Here is a 12972-nt window from a genome sequence, read left to right as displayed (position 1 = left end):
GGAGAATTTCGGTGGATAAGCCCTGTGTGCTATAGAGGTACTCAGCCAGAGTCAACCAGGACAGGATGGGTTTGGGGCTAGATGATGCTCTCATAGGCCTGTATAACAGTCTGTGGCCAGCTGCATCCTCCCAGAAGTCACCTAGGGAGAAGCTTGAGCCTAAGGCTAGTGAAACATGAATTGCACTCTCCTACTGAGATGGCTTTGAGGTAAAACACCCTCCCAAGGAAAGGAATCGGAAGGGGAAAACAAAGGGGGAAATAGGACGTTATCAAAGATATCAGGAGGAAAAAAGCTCAATTAAAAACACCAAGATCATAAATAGCATTAATAACAGAAGAAAAACAGTGTCTAACTCAGGGAAAAGAACTCAAGCCTCTATGAATAAGTATTGCAAGACAAAGAAAAAGCCATCAATTGCTAATGAGGCAGAGGACCTGGAACCAGTGCAGGAGGTTCTGAATGGCTTAGAAGAGAAATAAGAATTAGGAAAATATTTGTGTAATGTTTTGGTCATGTATACTTATTGTGTATCTAAGTTATATTTTAATATATTTAACATCTACTGGTCATCCTGCCATTTAGGGGAGGGGGTGGGGGAGGTAAGAGGTGAAAAATTGGAACAAGAGGTTTGGCAATTGTTAATGCTGTAAAGTTACCCATGTATATATCCTGTAAATAAAAGGCTATTAAATAAAATTAAAAAAAAAAAAAAGGAAAATATTTGTGGACTGCACAGGAAGACAAGTGACAGAATAGAAGAAATTGAATCCAGGGGAATAAATCCACCAAAGAAATAAATGAGATTGGACTGATTTGGACTGTAAATAGTTGAAAGTGAAGGACATTCTGGAATAAGAGAAGCAAAAATGAAAATGTGATCTAATCTCAAGGACAATATATGGGGTGATAACTTAAGGGCTATGAGTCTTTCCAGAAGAGTAGTTGCAAACCTGAATAGAAATGGGGGTCATGAAGATCCCTACAGGTTACATATTAGCTTAGATATAACAACATAGATACTGTTAACATGTTATATTTCGTTTTGTTAAATATTTCCTAATTATATTTTAATCTAGTTCAAGCATCAGGGTGTGTTCAACCCCTTTGTTCCCGAAAAACATGACAAGTCAAAAAACTGGAAAATATAAGAAAATTGACTAGAACTTCTGAACACAGAAATCAAAGTGCCAATTGAAAGAATCCAATGACTGTTTGAAGGCATGTGTGTGTCTCTACATTCTGTACATACCACTACAAGGAAGGAGGCTGGAGATCTATTGTATCATTTCTTCTCTGGGGCCAATTTTGGTCTTAATAATAGTTTTTTCCCCCTGACTTGCCCAGGGTCATCAGCTAGAGAGTGTTCAGTGTCTGAGACCAGATTTGAACTCGGGTCCTCCTGACTTCAAGGCTGATGCTCTATTCAATGTATCACCTAGCTGCCTCTCATCTTAATAATTCTTATGGAATCATGTCAGACTTTCGGATTTGTCTATTATTTTTGCCCTTTCCACAGAGAAAAAAAATATACATATGTCTTTTAAAAATCTGAGTAGATTAAGTGATCTCAGTGCCTCATATTTTCCACCTTGGAATTGTTTTACTTTATCTCTTTGGAATTTTATACTTCTGAGCTTCTGATCCCACTGGGTTGAAATTCCCCTTTAAAAGATTCCACCTAGATTGTACATTCTACAATCCAATTTGCCCAAATTGAAGTTGCATGTCAAATATACTTTCTAGTTTTTTACCATAAATTCTAATGTAGATTTATAATTTCCCAAAATTCCAAGAATCAATATCCCCAACAATTAAGTGTATCCTGATCAATGAAAATTGTCATATAATAAGAGTTACCTCCGTTGTTTCATTTGCTTCTCAAAGGTGAAATTATTATTCAGGTAAACAAAGAAAAGTATTAACTTCTCTGCTTTTGACAGATCAAGTTTTCTGCCGGATGTCTGTTGAATTGACGTCTCCCCTCACTACTGTGGGATGCCTCAATGTCAGACATTTTCAGAACTCTTATTTTTTTTCTCTTCCTTTTGAGGTAATCTCTTCTGATGACTCTCTTATTTGATCTCCTGACATCTTTACTAACAAGATAAACCTCACTGAACAAACAAACAAAAAGCTTCTGCTTTCTAAAGAAGAACAGGAGGAAAAGTTTAACCTAGGATGTTCTAGTTAAATCCTTAACCTATCTAGGAGCTGTCTGAAATGAAAGCTCTCTCTACATGCAAGGTGCCTTCCTAACTACCTTCTTTTATACTCTCTTTGCCATTCAACAGTCCTGATGCAGTGGTCTTTCCCTTTTTTCCTTTCCTTCCTTCTGAGATGATTTATAAAATTGGAAAATTTTCTTTTGTGTGCCAACTTGGTTCTCCCTTTTTAATATCTCCTCCCCTCCCTAATTTCTTTTTTCTCCTTCTTTGTAAAGCATGCTTTAAACTCTTATCTGAGTGTTTACAGTAGCCTTTCCAGGCCATTTAATAAATCATAATGCTAAGGATTTTTTTCTTCAGGTTCATGTCTGCTGTAGGAAATAGAAAATGTGAAATCATGCTTTTTCAGCAGTATCTCTTTATAAGTCCAGTCTCCAAAAAAAAGGAGTTACTTCTTTGTCATGCACTTCAGCTCACCTGTGGGGAGAATTTCAGTGCATAAATCCTACTGTTGATTCTAGTGTTCCTTTGCAATGATATGGTATGATTAGGAATCAGGAGTTCTGGATTATAGACCTAATACCATTTGATTGGTTATTTGACCCAACATAAATGTGATGACAATACAGATAAATCATGAAAGTGTGCTCTGAGTCATAGTTCCTTCATCTGTAAAATGGAAATATTTATAATAGCTTTCCTACAGGACCAAACAAGAAAAAAAATATATGAAGGTATTAGAAAAATTATAGGGATAGAGAGTGATAAAGCTGGTTCTGTAGTTAAGAAGTCTGCTCTTTCTGAGTTCAAATCCAGTCTCAGACACTTACTAGCTATTTGACCCTGGATAAGTCACTTAATCCAGTTTCCTATTTCTTTATATATAAAATGACTTGGAGGAAAAATATGTCAAATCGTCCCAGTATCTTTTGCTAAGAAAGGGGTCACAAAGTGTCAAACATGACTGAAATGACTGAACAACAATAGTTTGAAAACTATTTGAACACTCTACTAATACAAACTATCATTGTTATCTTCTTCTTCAACATCATTAAATTCAGCTTTTTAGTGCCAAAAATTCAATTACCCTTGGCCTCTAGTGTTCAAGTTTTTATCTGTCTTTAAAGACCCTTCACATCTCAAATGGTTCTACCTTCTTCATGAAGTCACCCTTTCCCTTCCCTCAATCAGAACTCTGTCTTATATTTTGCCTCTTCATTTATCATATTCTCTCATTATTTTTGCATGTTTTAGCTCCCCTGCTACATTATAAGGTCCTTCAGAGCAGGCTTAATATCTTAATTATCTTTGCATCCTTGTTATATGACAGACATAACAATAATTACAATGAGAATAGCTTTTCTACAACAATAAAATTTGGCCTATACTAGGTGCTTAATGTTTATTGAAACTGTACTGATTATGGAATAATTTATAATGAATCTTAGTTTTTTGTAGTACTTCCCAGCTAAATCCTAAGAAATTATTTCTATTCTTCCCTCCAAAAATTATAATATGCTTCGGGGGACTTTCTCTTCCCATCTTTTTTCACAGATATTTTATTCTTTACCATACATGCTCATTGGTAATAGCATAACTTTCTGCATTTTTGAATAGCCAGAGACATAGTTGTTAGAGAATTCTGTAAGCATACAAATATTTGTGAGTCCCCGGCCTTGCCCTGGATTTCACCTGGGCACTGTGCTTCTACTTTTCAATAATTTTAAAATGTCACCTGAAAGCCTGGTCTTTAATTATTTTAGTACAAAACCTAAATATCCTTAGGACTATATAAATCATAAGTAATGACAACTAAAAAGGACAAATGTACAGTTTGGTGCTTATTTTAACCTCAGTCCCATTGCATTTTTGTGGTTTGTGCTACCTATATAATTTGATGCTATTACTATTTTAAAACACAATGAATATCATGAGTGAGAACCACCCAGTGAACTATAAGTTCCTGATTAGGAAGAAAAAAAAAATTTTTTCTTTTAAAAATTTCTATTCATTTCAATCAAATTTATTTGATTATTTAAATATAATTATTTAAATCAAATTTAACAAACCAGAGGGGGATTGATCAGAAAGGAAAGCTAAATTTGGAAGGTTTTTTTTTTCCCTAACAATGTTGGGAAATAAGGATTATCACAGAAAAGTGTGACTGTGTTGCACAGAGTGAATGGGACCTTGATAAGGAGTGATAGAATTACTCAACTCTTTGTTTTCCTTTTTTAATTCTGCCAAAGAGAATAATCTTTGAGTTGAAAAGAGCAACACAAAAAATATCTGATAGGGAGTTGAAATATAAAATGATAGCTGTATTCATGGTGTATCAAAGTAGGCACTGAACTATTTTCAATGGCTTCTTAAAGATCATAAAGAATTGCAAACATCCTGAAAGATGGAAGAAGGGCATATGACCTGAGGAAGTAGTCTTTAGACTGTAGGCAACATCTTGCATCTACTTAAGAAAAGGAACCCAAGTCATAATCATAATTAAAGATTTTTTTGAGAGTGGTCAGTTGCTTTTTGTTACATTATACTCTTCAAGCTCTGGGCTTAGGCATCGGGATGCTCACTGAATTTGAGATGATAACATAACCTTGCTTCCAAGCCTTGCTTTGCCACTAATGTTCTAGCATAGTTGAATGTTACAAGGAATCATCTCAATAAAAGGCATTCAAATAATTTCTTGAGTTCTTCTATCCTAGATCAGTGACACTGCAGATAAATACAAAGGATGGATCAAATTATTTTGTTTTGAAATAAATTCTTAGGAAAGGTTAGATACTAGAAACTTTCTTATTATCCTCAGGGTATTCATTGAAATTTCCTCTAGGTTAAAAAAAAAAAAGTTATAGAACTGAAACTACTGTCAGGGGAAGAAACAATTGCTCTGTTTTGCAACATGATTCAAGATGAGATGAGAATAGTGATTTAACAGATACATTTTAGACTCCTCTGAGATCTCTGGCATTTTTTTTCCTTTCAGCGAATCTGTGGATTTAAAGAAAGTTCAGATAGAATGGATGCATTAATATTTCCTAATTTTTTTTAATTAGCAAAAAATCTCTCTCCTTCCTTTTCCTATTCTTCATCAAAAAAATAAATAAAACAGAAACCTTGTGTAACAAATATGAATAGTGAAACAAAACAAATTCTCATCTTTGCCATGTCAAAAACATCTGTTTTATTCTATACCCTGAGTTCACCACTTCTATTGGGCAGTGGGATGTTTCATCAAGTTCTTAAGTTTTTCAACATTTTCTATTTTTTCTTTATTTCTTTATATTATTCTTATTATATACATTATTCTAGTTCTTCTCACTTCACTTCATACAAATCTTCCCAAGTTTCCTTGAAACCATCCTTTTCATTATTTCTTATAATACAATTAATACTGAGACCATAATTTGTCCAGCTGTTCCCTAATTGATGAGCACAGCTCTCTCCTCCAACTTTGTTTCCAGTTTTTTGCCACTACAAAAAATAAAGTATTTTTGTACAACTGAGTCCTGTTTTTCCTCTTCTCTTTGGGATATAGTCCTAATAAAAAAAATCCCTACATTTTAGGGGAAAAGTACAGATAGCTAAGATGATGTTTTCTTGTGGCTTCTACTGTGAAGTATAAGCTTGGATAGGAGAAAGATTTCTGTCTTTTTCCAAAGCTGTATCATGTTTTAAGTAGTTCTAGAAATGATGACTTCTCTTAACTTTAATAAGTTACCAAGTGATCCTTGAACAATAACACTAAATGTTAGATCTAAATGTGGAAAGAAGTCTTTGCTATGGCCATATGTCTCTTCAGAAGTGATGCTGGGACTTGCTCATTGCTTTGTTACTCACCACACTTGAAATTTGTTCTGGGCTTAGTCCTTGGCTTATTTCTTCATTCTGTTTTTCTTTTTTAAAAAACGTGACCTTCATTGTAGGTGCCATTTTTGAATGATAAAAATCATTTGAATGTATTGGACTACCTGCCATCTAAGGAAGAGGGTAGAGGGAAGGAGGAGAAAAGTTGGAACAGAAGGTTTTGCAAAGGTCAATGTTCAAAAAATTATCCGTGCATAGGTTTTATAAATAAAAAGTTATAATAATAAAAAAAATCAGTTGAATTTCTAGAAGCATTAATGCAATTTTTACCAAGATAATATTTCCTTGTCCTGAATTGTATAGCTCTCAAAATGGTAACATAATTACTTATATACTTAATTTTTCAAAAATTAAATGTGATGATGAAAGCTCAAGTTTCATTTCAAAACATTTATTTTTGGTACTGACGTTCATTAGTTATGCACCATGTATCAAATTGCACATTACCAAACAAGAATATACTTAATGGGAAATTTTATTGTAAATTTTCTTAACATAGCCTTCATATCACCATTTATAAACAAAATTCATTGTTATTACAGCATAAAAATGCTTGTTGATGTTTGCCACTTATTGACTCCCCATTCTCATTTTTCATCTTTCCCTTATCATGCCTTATCCACTTGTCTCCCATTCTTGAAATGAAATTCCCTTTGTTTCCATTCATCACTGTTGTTCAAAATCCTTCACTTTCTTCAAGACCCAGCTTATGGAGTTGGACACCTCAACTAAAATTGATTTCATCCTTTATGTTGCTTGTAATATTTTGCATTATTCCACTCCTTTGTATCTATATATACATATATATATATATATATATATATATATATATATACATATATAGATATATACGTATGTGTGTGTATATATATATATATATGTATATGTGTGTATATAGATGTCTATATATGCACATATGTCATTAGGTACAAAGGAGGTGGAGCAAAGCAATATGTGTGTGTGTGTGTGTGTGTGTGTGTTATTTTGTGTATGTGTTACTATTTCTATTATGAAATCTGAGCAAATGAATGACTTTATTTCATTAGGACCTTACACTTATTGGGGGAGGTAAAAGGTTCCTTGCACTTAATAGATGTTTATATGTTGATTCTACTTAATTGAATTTACTAAGAAATATGAAATGAAATAAAACCAAACACTTTATATTTGCTTTTTTGTTTTTAAATACAGTATTATGATATCTGTTGAACATTGTCAGAAACTGGCCCTATGAATAAACACTTGGGCTTTCAAAAAATATTTTTCTCTCTTTCTTCCTAGGTACAGAGGTAAAACATATAGGGCAGTTGTCAAGATTGTACGAACATCTGACCAAGTAGCAGATTTCTGCAAGAGAGTTTGTGCCAAGCTGGAATGTTGTCCAAATTTGTTTAGTCCTGTTTTGGTTACTGAAATCTGCCCAGAAAACTGCTCCATCCACACCAAAACTAAATACAGTAAGTCCTATATGTGGAACTAACACAAGCTAATATCCCTCCCCCCTCTCATGTCCCCTTCTCCACCCCACCCCCCTAAAAAAAACTCTACACAAACTATAATCTGTTTTTCCTCTTATTTCTACTCATTTTCCAGTAATTGTTTACAGGAATGTCTTGGGATAGTTCTCTAGGAGTATCTATTCTTGATAGATATTGATGTTTTGAGTTAGGAGGAAGGTTAAGACCAAATCGGTGATTTTATTATTTTGGTGAACTATCACAAAATCAACAATTGCTTTGGTTACACAGAAAAGTCAGAACTTGAGCCTGAGACTTTTAGATTCTGGAGTTGAGTTTATCCACTGAACTGCACTGCCTCTTAGTTCTATTAAATAGAGTCTATTAAGTAGAATATTAAGAGGTAATGAGAGAGATAATTTGGAAGAGGTTGGAAGTTGTTCCTACTAAAATAAAATCCCAGGAGATTGAAAGATTTTGAAAATTCTTGAAGACAGCACAATATATAAAATAAGAAAAAAGAATGCTTTTTTTGTTGTTGATGAATGAATTAAAAGTTGTTTACCATACTATGATGTAGTACTTCACTTTCTTCTTCTTCACTTCTGGGAAGTAAAGAACTCAACTAAATAATTGGAGGATTTTTGTTTGTTCTTCATCATGTTTGTAAGTGACCCATTTTATAAACTACTTGACTAAAATATTCTGGGGAACTAGGATAATTTTCTTTAGATTATATGAGAAGCAGTGGGTTAAGTGAAGGAATATGCTACCAAAAATGACTAGATTCCTGCAAGGATGGGGGGTCTCATTAGGAGTCTACCCTTTCCTTATCTGTCACAATCGTCACCTGCCTTGTTACCCCACAAAAGTCCTTCTGACTTCCAAGTCAGTCATCTGTTCTGGCAGATGATTAGCTCTAAGAGAAAGCATTCTTTCTTCTACGACACTACTCCTATACCTATTTCTCCAAGCTTTTCTTTTACCCTACTTGAATAATGTATATTCCAGCTATATTGGGCTACTTATAGTTCCTCAGACACTATCTTCCTAAACATCTTACCTATGGGCCACCATTCACATCATCCCAGACACATGGGAATCCTCTTCCAACCTTTTGTGACCCACTCTTCATTTAATCTTTGCATTGTTGTTCTCTGAATTCTCACAGCACTTTGCTTTTAAGCTGTACTGTTTTTAGGTATTTATCACATTCTACTTTATCTTATAGTTATTTATACAACACCACTGAGTAGTGATGCTATTTGTACTTTTATTTCTGCTCCCTTCTCTCTTCTGGAAGGGGCAGAGCTGAATCTCCCCTGTGTCTTGCCTATTTTACCTTTTCTGTTATTGTTTGGTTGTATTCAAGTTTTTTTTGGCAAAGAAATTGGAGTGATTTACCATTTTCTTCTCCAGCTCATTTTACAGATAGAGAAACTGAGGCAAACAGGGTCAAGTGACTTGTCCAGGATCATAGTGTCTGAGACCACATTTGAACTCTTTTTTTTGTTTGTTTGTTTGTTTGTTTTACTCCAGACCTGGCACTCTATCCATTATATATCATCTAGCTATTTTTACTCACCTTATATATCCTACCTATGTCATGCTTCTTTCTACCAGGCCTTATTTCCTTCCTCACTTGAGAAGCTGATTATTTAATGAGCCAAACTGATTGCAACTTCTTTTCTCCTAGGAGCAATATGACGTCTCTAGTCCACACAGTCTCTTTCTTTCATATTTTATGCATTTTTGTATCAATGCAATCACAAAAGCTCAAAGCCCCACTTTAAAAAAAAATCCTAATGTTCAGATAGAAGTTTGGCTTTCATTATAATTTAGTTTTGTGTACTTCTAACTAATCCCTAACTAACTAACTAGTATCTTTATGTTTGAGGTAGTATCAGGACAGAAGAGACATTTAGGTAAACAAGTATATATTATAGTATATTAGTGAACAGCCACAGAGAAGGAAAGTCGGGGGAAAAGCAGAACTTCTTAAAAGCATCCCTTGGGCCTTGAAGTAATAAATACAAGCAGTTTCCTGAATTCTCTGTTCTGAGATGCTCACAGGGCCATGTGTCTCCCATATCTTCATCTCTCCCTTTTGTGACACAGCTCAGGCTTCCTTTCAGTTTCTCCCTTACGTTCTCTCTCTGCTGGCAAGTCTTTCCAGCTCAGCTCATTAAGGACTATGAATACTGTTCCTGCTGCGGCTGGTCTTTAGCTCTTGCTATTCGCTTTCCTTCCTCTCTATTTGAATCTTGAAGACTGTGTGTGTGTGTGTATATATATATATATATATGTATATAAAGTACTGCAAGGCAAGACTCAGATCTGCTTTCATATCAAAGATCAGCAGTCCTAAGTTTCTTTCAGAGCTGAGAGGGGATGCTTGTCCCTCCACAAAAGCTAGAATTCCCATTGGTTTACAAATTCATATTACTCACACATACGGTATATAGACATATATATTTATGTGTGTGTGTGTATGTACATGTATATTTGTATATGTGTATTTTATATGGTTGAACATTCATGTATAAGCACATGTATATATAATGTATATGTATGTGTGTGTGTATATATATATATATATATATATATATATATATATATATATGTATAGTTTGCATGTCTTTTCCCTTATTGAATTATATGTTCTGGAGTAGGAATCATGTTTTATCTTTGTATTCCTCTCAGAACCTGGTACTGTGGCTTGTATATAAAAGCAACTTAGTAAATGTTCGAATTGAATTGAATATCTGTAAAACTTGGCCTCTTTCTGTAAGATTACAGTGAGTTGTAAAAAGGTTTTAGTGCTCCCAGTATCGTGGTTCACTCAGCAGCCACCTTTAGTGAATTCAGCAGGATTTGACTGAACACTAAACTTGGCCTCTGGTATTAAGAAAAAAAGCAAATCATTCTTTCCTCTCAGGCTTAAGAGGGAAAAAAAAATCAGAGAAGTGCAATTAAAATTAAATACTATTGAAAGTGAAACTAAAGATTTTTCTAGGTTTGGCTTTATAAGCTGCAAAATCTTTTAGCATCCCTTGGGTCAGTTCACAGTGACTATTGCTGATGGCTGAATTGAATTTATAAAGAACCAGAGGGAAGAAGATAAAAACAATTTTTGGTTGGAATCTTGAATTGAGAGAAACAAGTCATTGAATCCAATTCATAAGCTTAAAAAGATGCCACACTTCTTATTTCATTCTGTAAAACCAACCCTGATTCTTTTAGTTCTATCCAAAAAATCATATTTCAACAGACTTTGAATGTCCATTTTGGAATTACTTATTCCAAATGGTACTTATTCATTTGTATCTTGTACATTCAGCTAAATAAATATAAGGTATTGTTCATGTAACAGTAGTTTATGCATGCTCAGCAACTTGTATCCCAGGAGAAAGAGTGCTCTATAATAATTCCAGGTTCTTGGAGGGTGGCATTTTGCTTCTATTACGAGTTTGATCCAAAGATGATGATAAATCATTTTTATATAATGCTTTGTTTAGAATCTTACAGGGTAGGTAACATAAATATCGTCCATACGAAATTCTTTGCTGTTACTCATTTGAATCGATGGGGTTAAAATTATTTGGTCTCATTTACTTCCTTGCCATTGAATGACATTAGTATGGATTAAATTCTAGCTTTTAAGTAATCATATTTTTTAGAAAGAATATTAGAAATCATATAGCTCCACCTCATCATTTTACACATCAGGATTTAAGGATGTAGAGATTATTAGGGACAGACAGTTACACCTGAAGTTGAAATTTGAAGAAAGGTTTGAGTTTTTCTCTGGTGATTTCCCCCATCCACAAAACTTCCTTTGATACATTTCATTTTATTAAATAAATTTTATTAAATGAGAACCACATAGTGGGACAAATGAGCTTTTGATTAATTAATGTGCTCTTTTGATCATGACCCATAAGTATTTCATTCTCAGTAGTGATTTTAATTGAGTAATTGATTATGAATTTAGTTCATATGATGAATACATTATTCATCAGATACCTATTTCTTTCTAGAATGTTGGCATTTATATTGATAACTGTTATTCAGTATTTAATGTCAGAGAATTGAATTCTCATTTTGTTGAGTTGGAAGAAAGCCAGAGTTTTTTTTTTTAAATAATAATAGATAATATTTTATATTGCATTAAAGTTTATACTATGCTTTACAAATACAATCTTATTTTATTTTCTCTACACCTGGGAGGTAAGTGTCATCATTATTCCCATTTTTCAGATGAAGAAACTGAGGCAGTTTAGATAAGTGACTTGTGTAGGGGCATAGAGCTAGTAAATGATACAAAAGATGCTTTTGCCATGGATCCTGAAAACTACATTTTTGCTTACTCAGATTAGGAAATGAAAAAAAAAAAACTATATATATAATAATGAAGTGTGTGTGTGTGTGTCAAAATTGAGACCTAGATACCAGTAGTAAAAGCATTCCATTTGATAGAAATTGCTGTTATAGTAAACAGTATAAAGAACTAGATGTCTAGATACTGATAACAATTTGACCCTTCTATCATCTGATTAAAGATATGCCTATATCCTTTCAGGTATTTTAAAAGAATGATTTCCTATGAGATTTTAGTTGAAATTTGAAGCCAAGAAATCCAGTAGGCAAAGTTGAGACCTGGGGAAGAGTCAGAGAAAAAATACCCAGGATTCTTTTTATTTTCAAAATGTATACATAGTTTTCAATATTTATCTTTGCAAAACTTCGTGTTCCAAATTTGTTAAACATGTGCAGTTTCTCTATACATAGTCATGCTACACAAGAAAAATCAAATGAAAAAAATCAGATGAAAATCAGAGAAAAAAACAAAATGAAGGCAAAGAACAAGAAAAAGAGTGAAAATACTCTTATGATTCACACTCAGTCCGTGTGGTCTTCTCTCTGGATGTAGATGGCTCTCTCTATCACAAGACCATTGGAATTTGCCCAGGATTCTTAATCTCTATCAAGAGCAGAACAAATGACATGTTAATAAATAAATTATTTATGGAAACTTTTTTCTTCATTTAAGTTTTTTATTTTACTTTTCCTTATAGCTTATTATTATGGAAAGAGAAGGAAGATTATCAAACCCCCAATTGGAGAAAACAGTACTGAAATTGGGCCCCCTAAGCCAACCAGACGGAGGAAACGGCGGAAATCCATTTTTGTACAGAAGAAAAGGAGATCCTCCACAGTAGACTTTACCACTGGATCAGCAGAGGTGAGTGTTTTACCCAATCCCTGCCCCCAAATGCCCACAGTTGCTAAGTGTGATTGTTTTACTAAAGAAAGGGTGATGTTATATACAGGAATAGTTAGTCACAGCATGGCCTGAGACCATGAAGAAAGTAGATTATTAGAATTTTGGTCTTTGTAGCCTATGCAAGCTACACAAGTGCAATGTCCCTGTCAGAGATGGGCTTTAAAAACTTACACAATGTCTCCCT

At 33.8% G+C, this 12972-nt stretch overlaps 1 protein-coding gene across 2 annotated transcripts in view; it reads left to right on the top strand.

Moving 5' to 3' along the window:
• Nucleotides 1-12972, top strand: part of SFMBT2 (Scm like with four mbt domains 2) — a 295646-nt gene that overhangs the window by 264240 nt on the left and 18434 nt on the right. For both annotated transcript variants that reach the window (XM_031938506.1, XM_003771404.4), the window contains exons 17-18: nucleotides 7326-7501; nucleotides 12580-12746. In XM_031938506.1, coding sequence (XP_031794366.1) covers nucleotides 7326-7501; nucleotides 12580-12746 — 343 coding nt within the window. The remainder of the gene's footprint in view (nucleotides 1-7325; nucleotides 7502-12579; nucleotides 12747-12972) is intronic.

The sequence above is a fragment of the Sarcophilus harrisii genome, chromosome 5 (assembly GCF_902635505.1).
Source record: "Sarcophilus harrisii chromosome 5, mSarHar1.11, whole genome shotgun sequence".
Lineage (NCBI taxonomy): Eukaryota > Metazoa > Chordata > Mammalia > Dasyuromorphia > Dasyuridae > Sarcophilus > Sarcophilus harrisii.
This window is presented reverse-complemented; position numbering and strand designations above follow the sequence as displayed.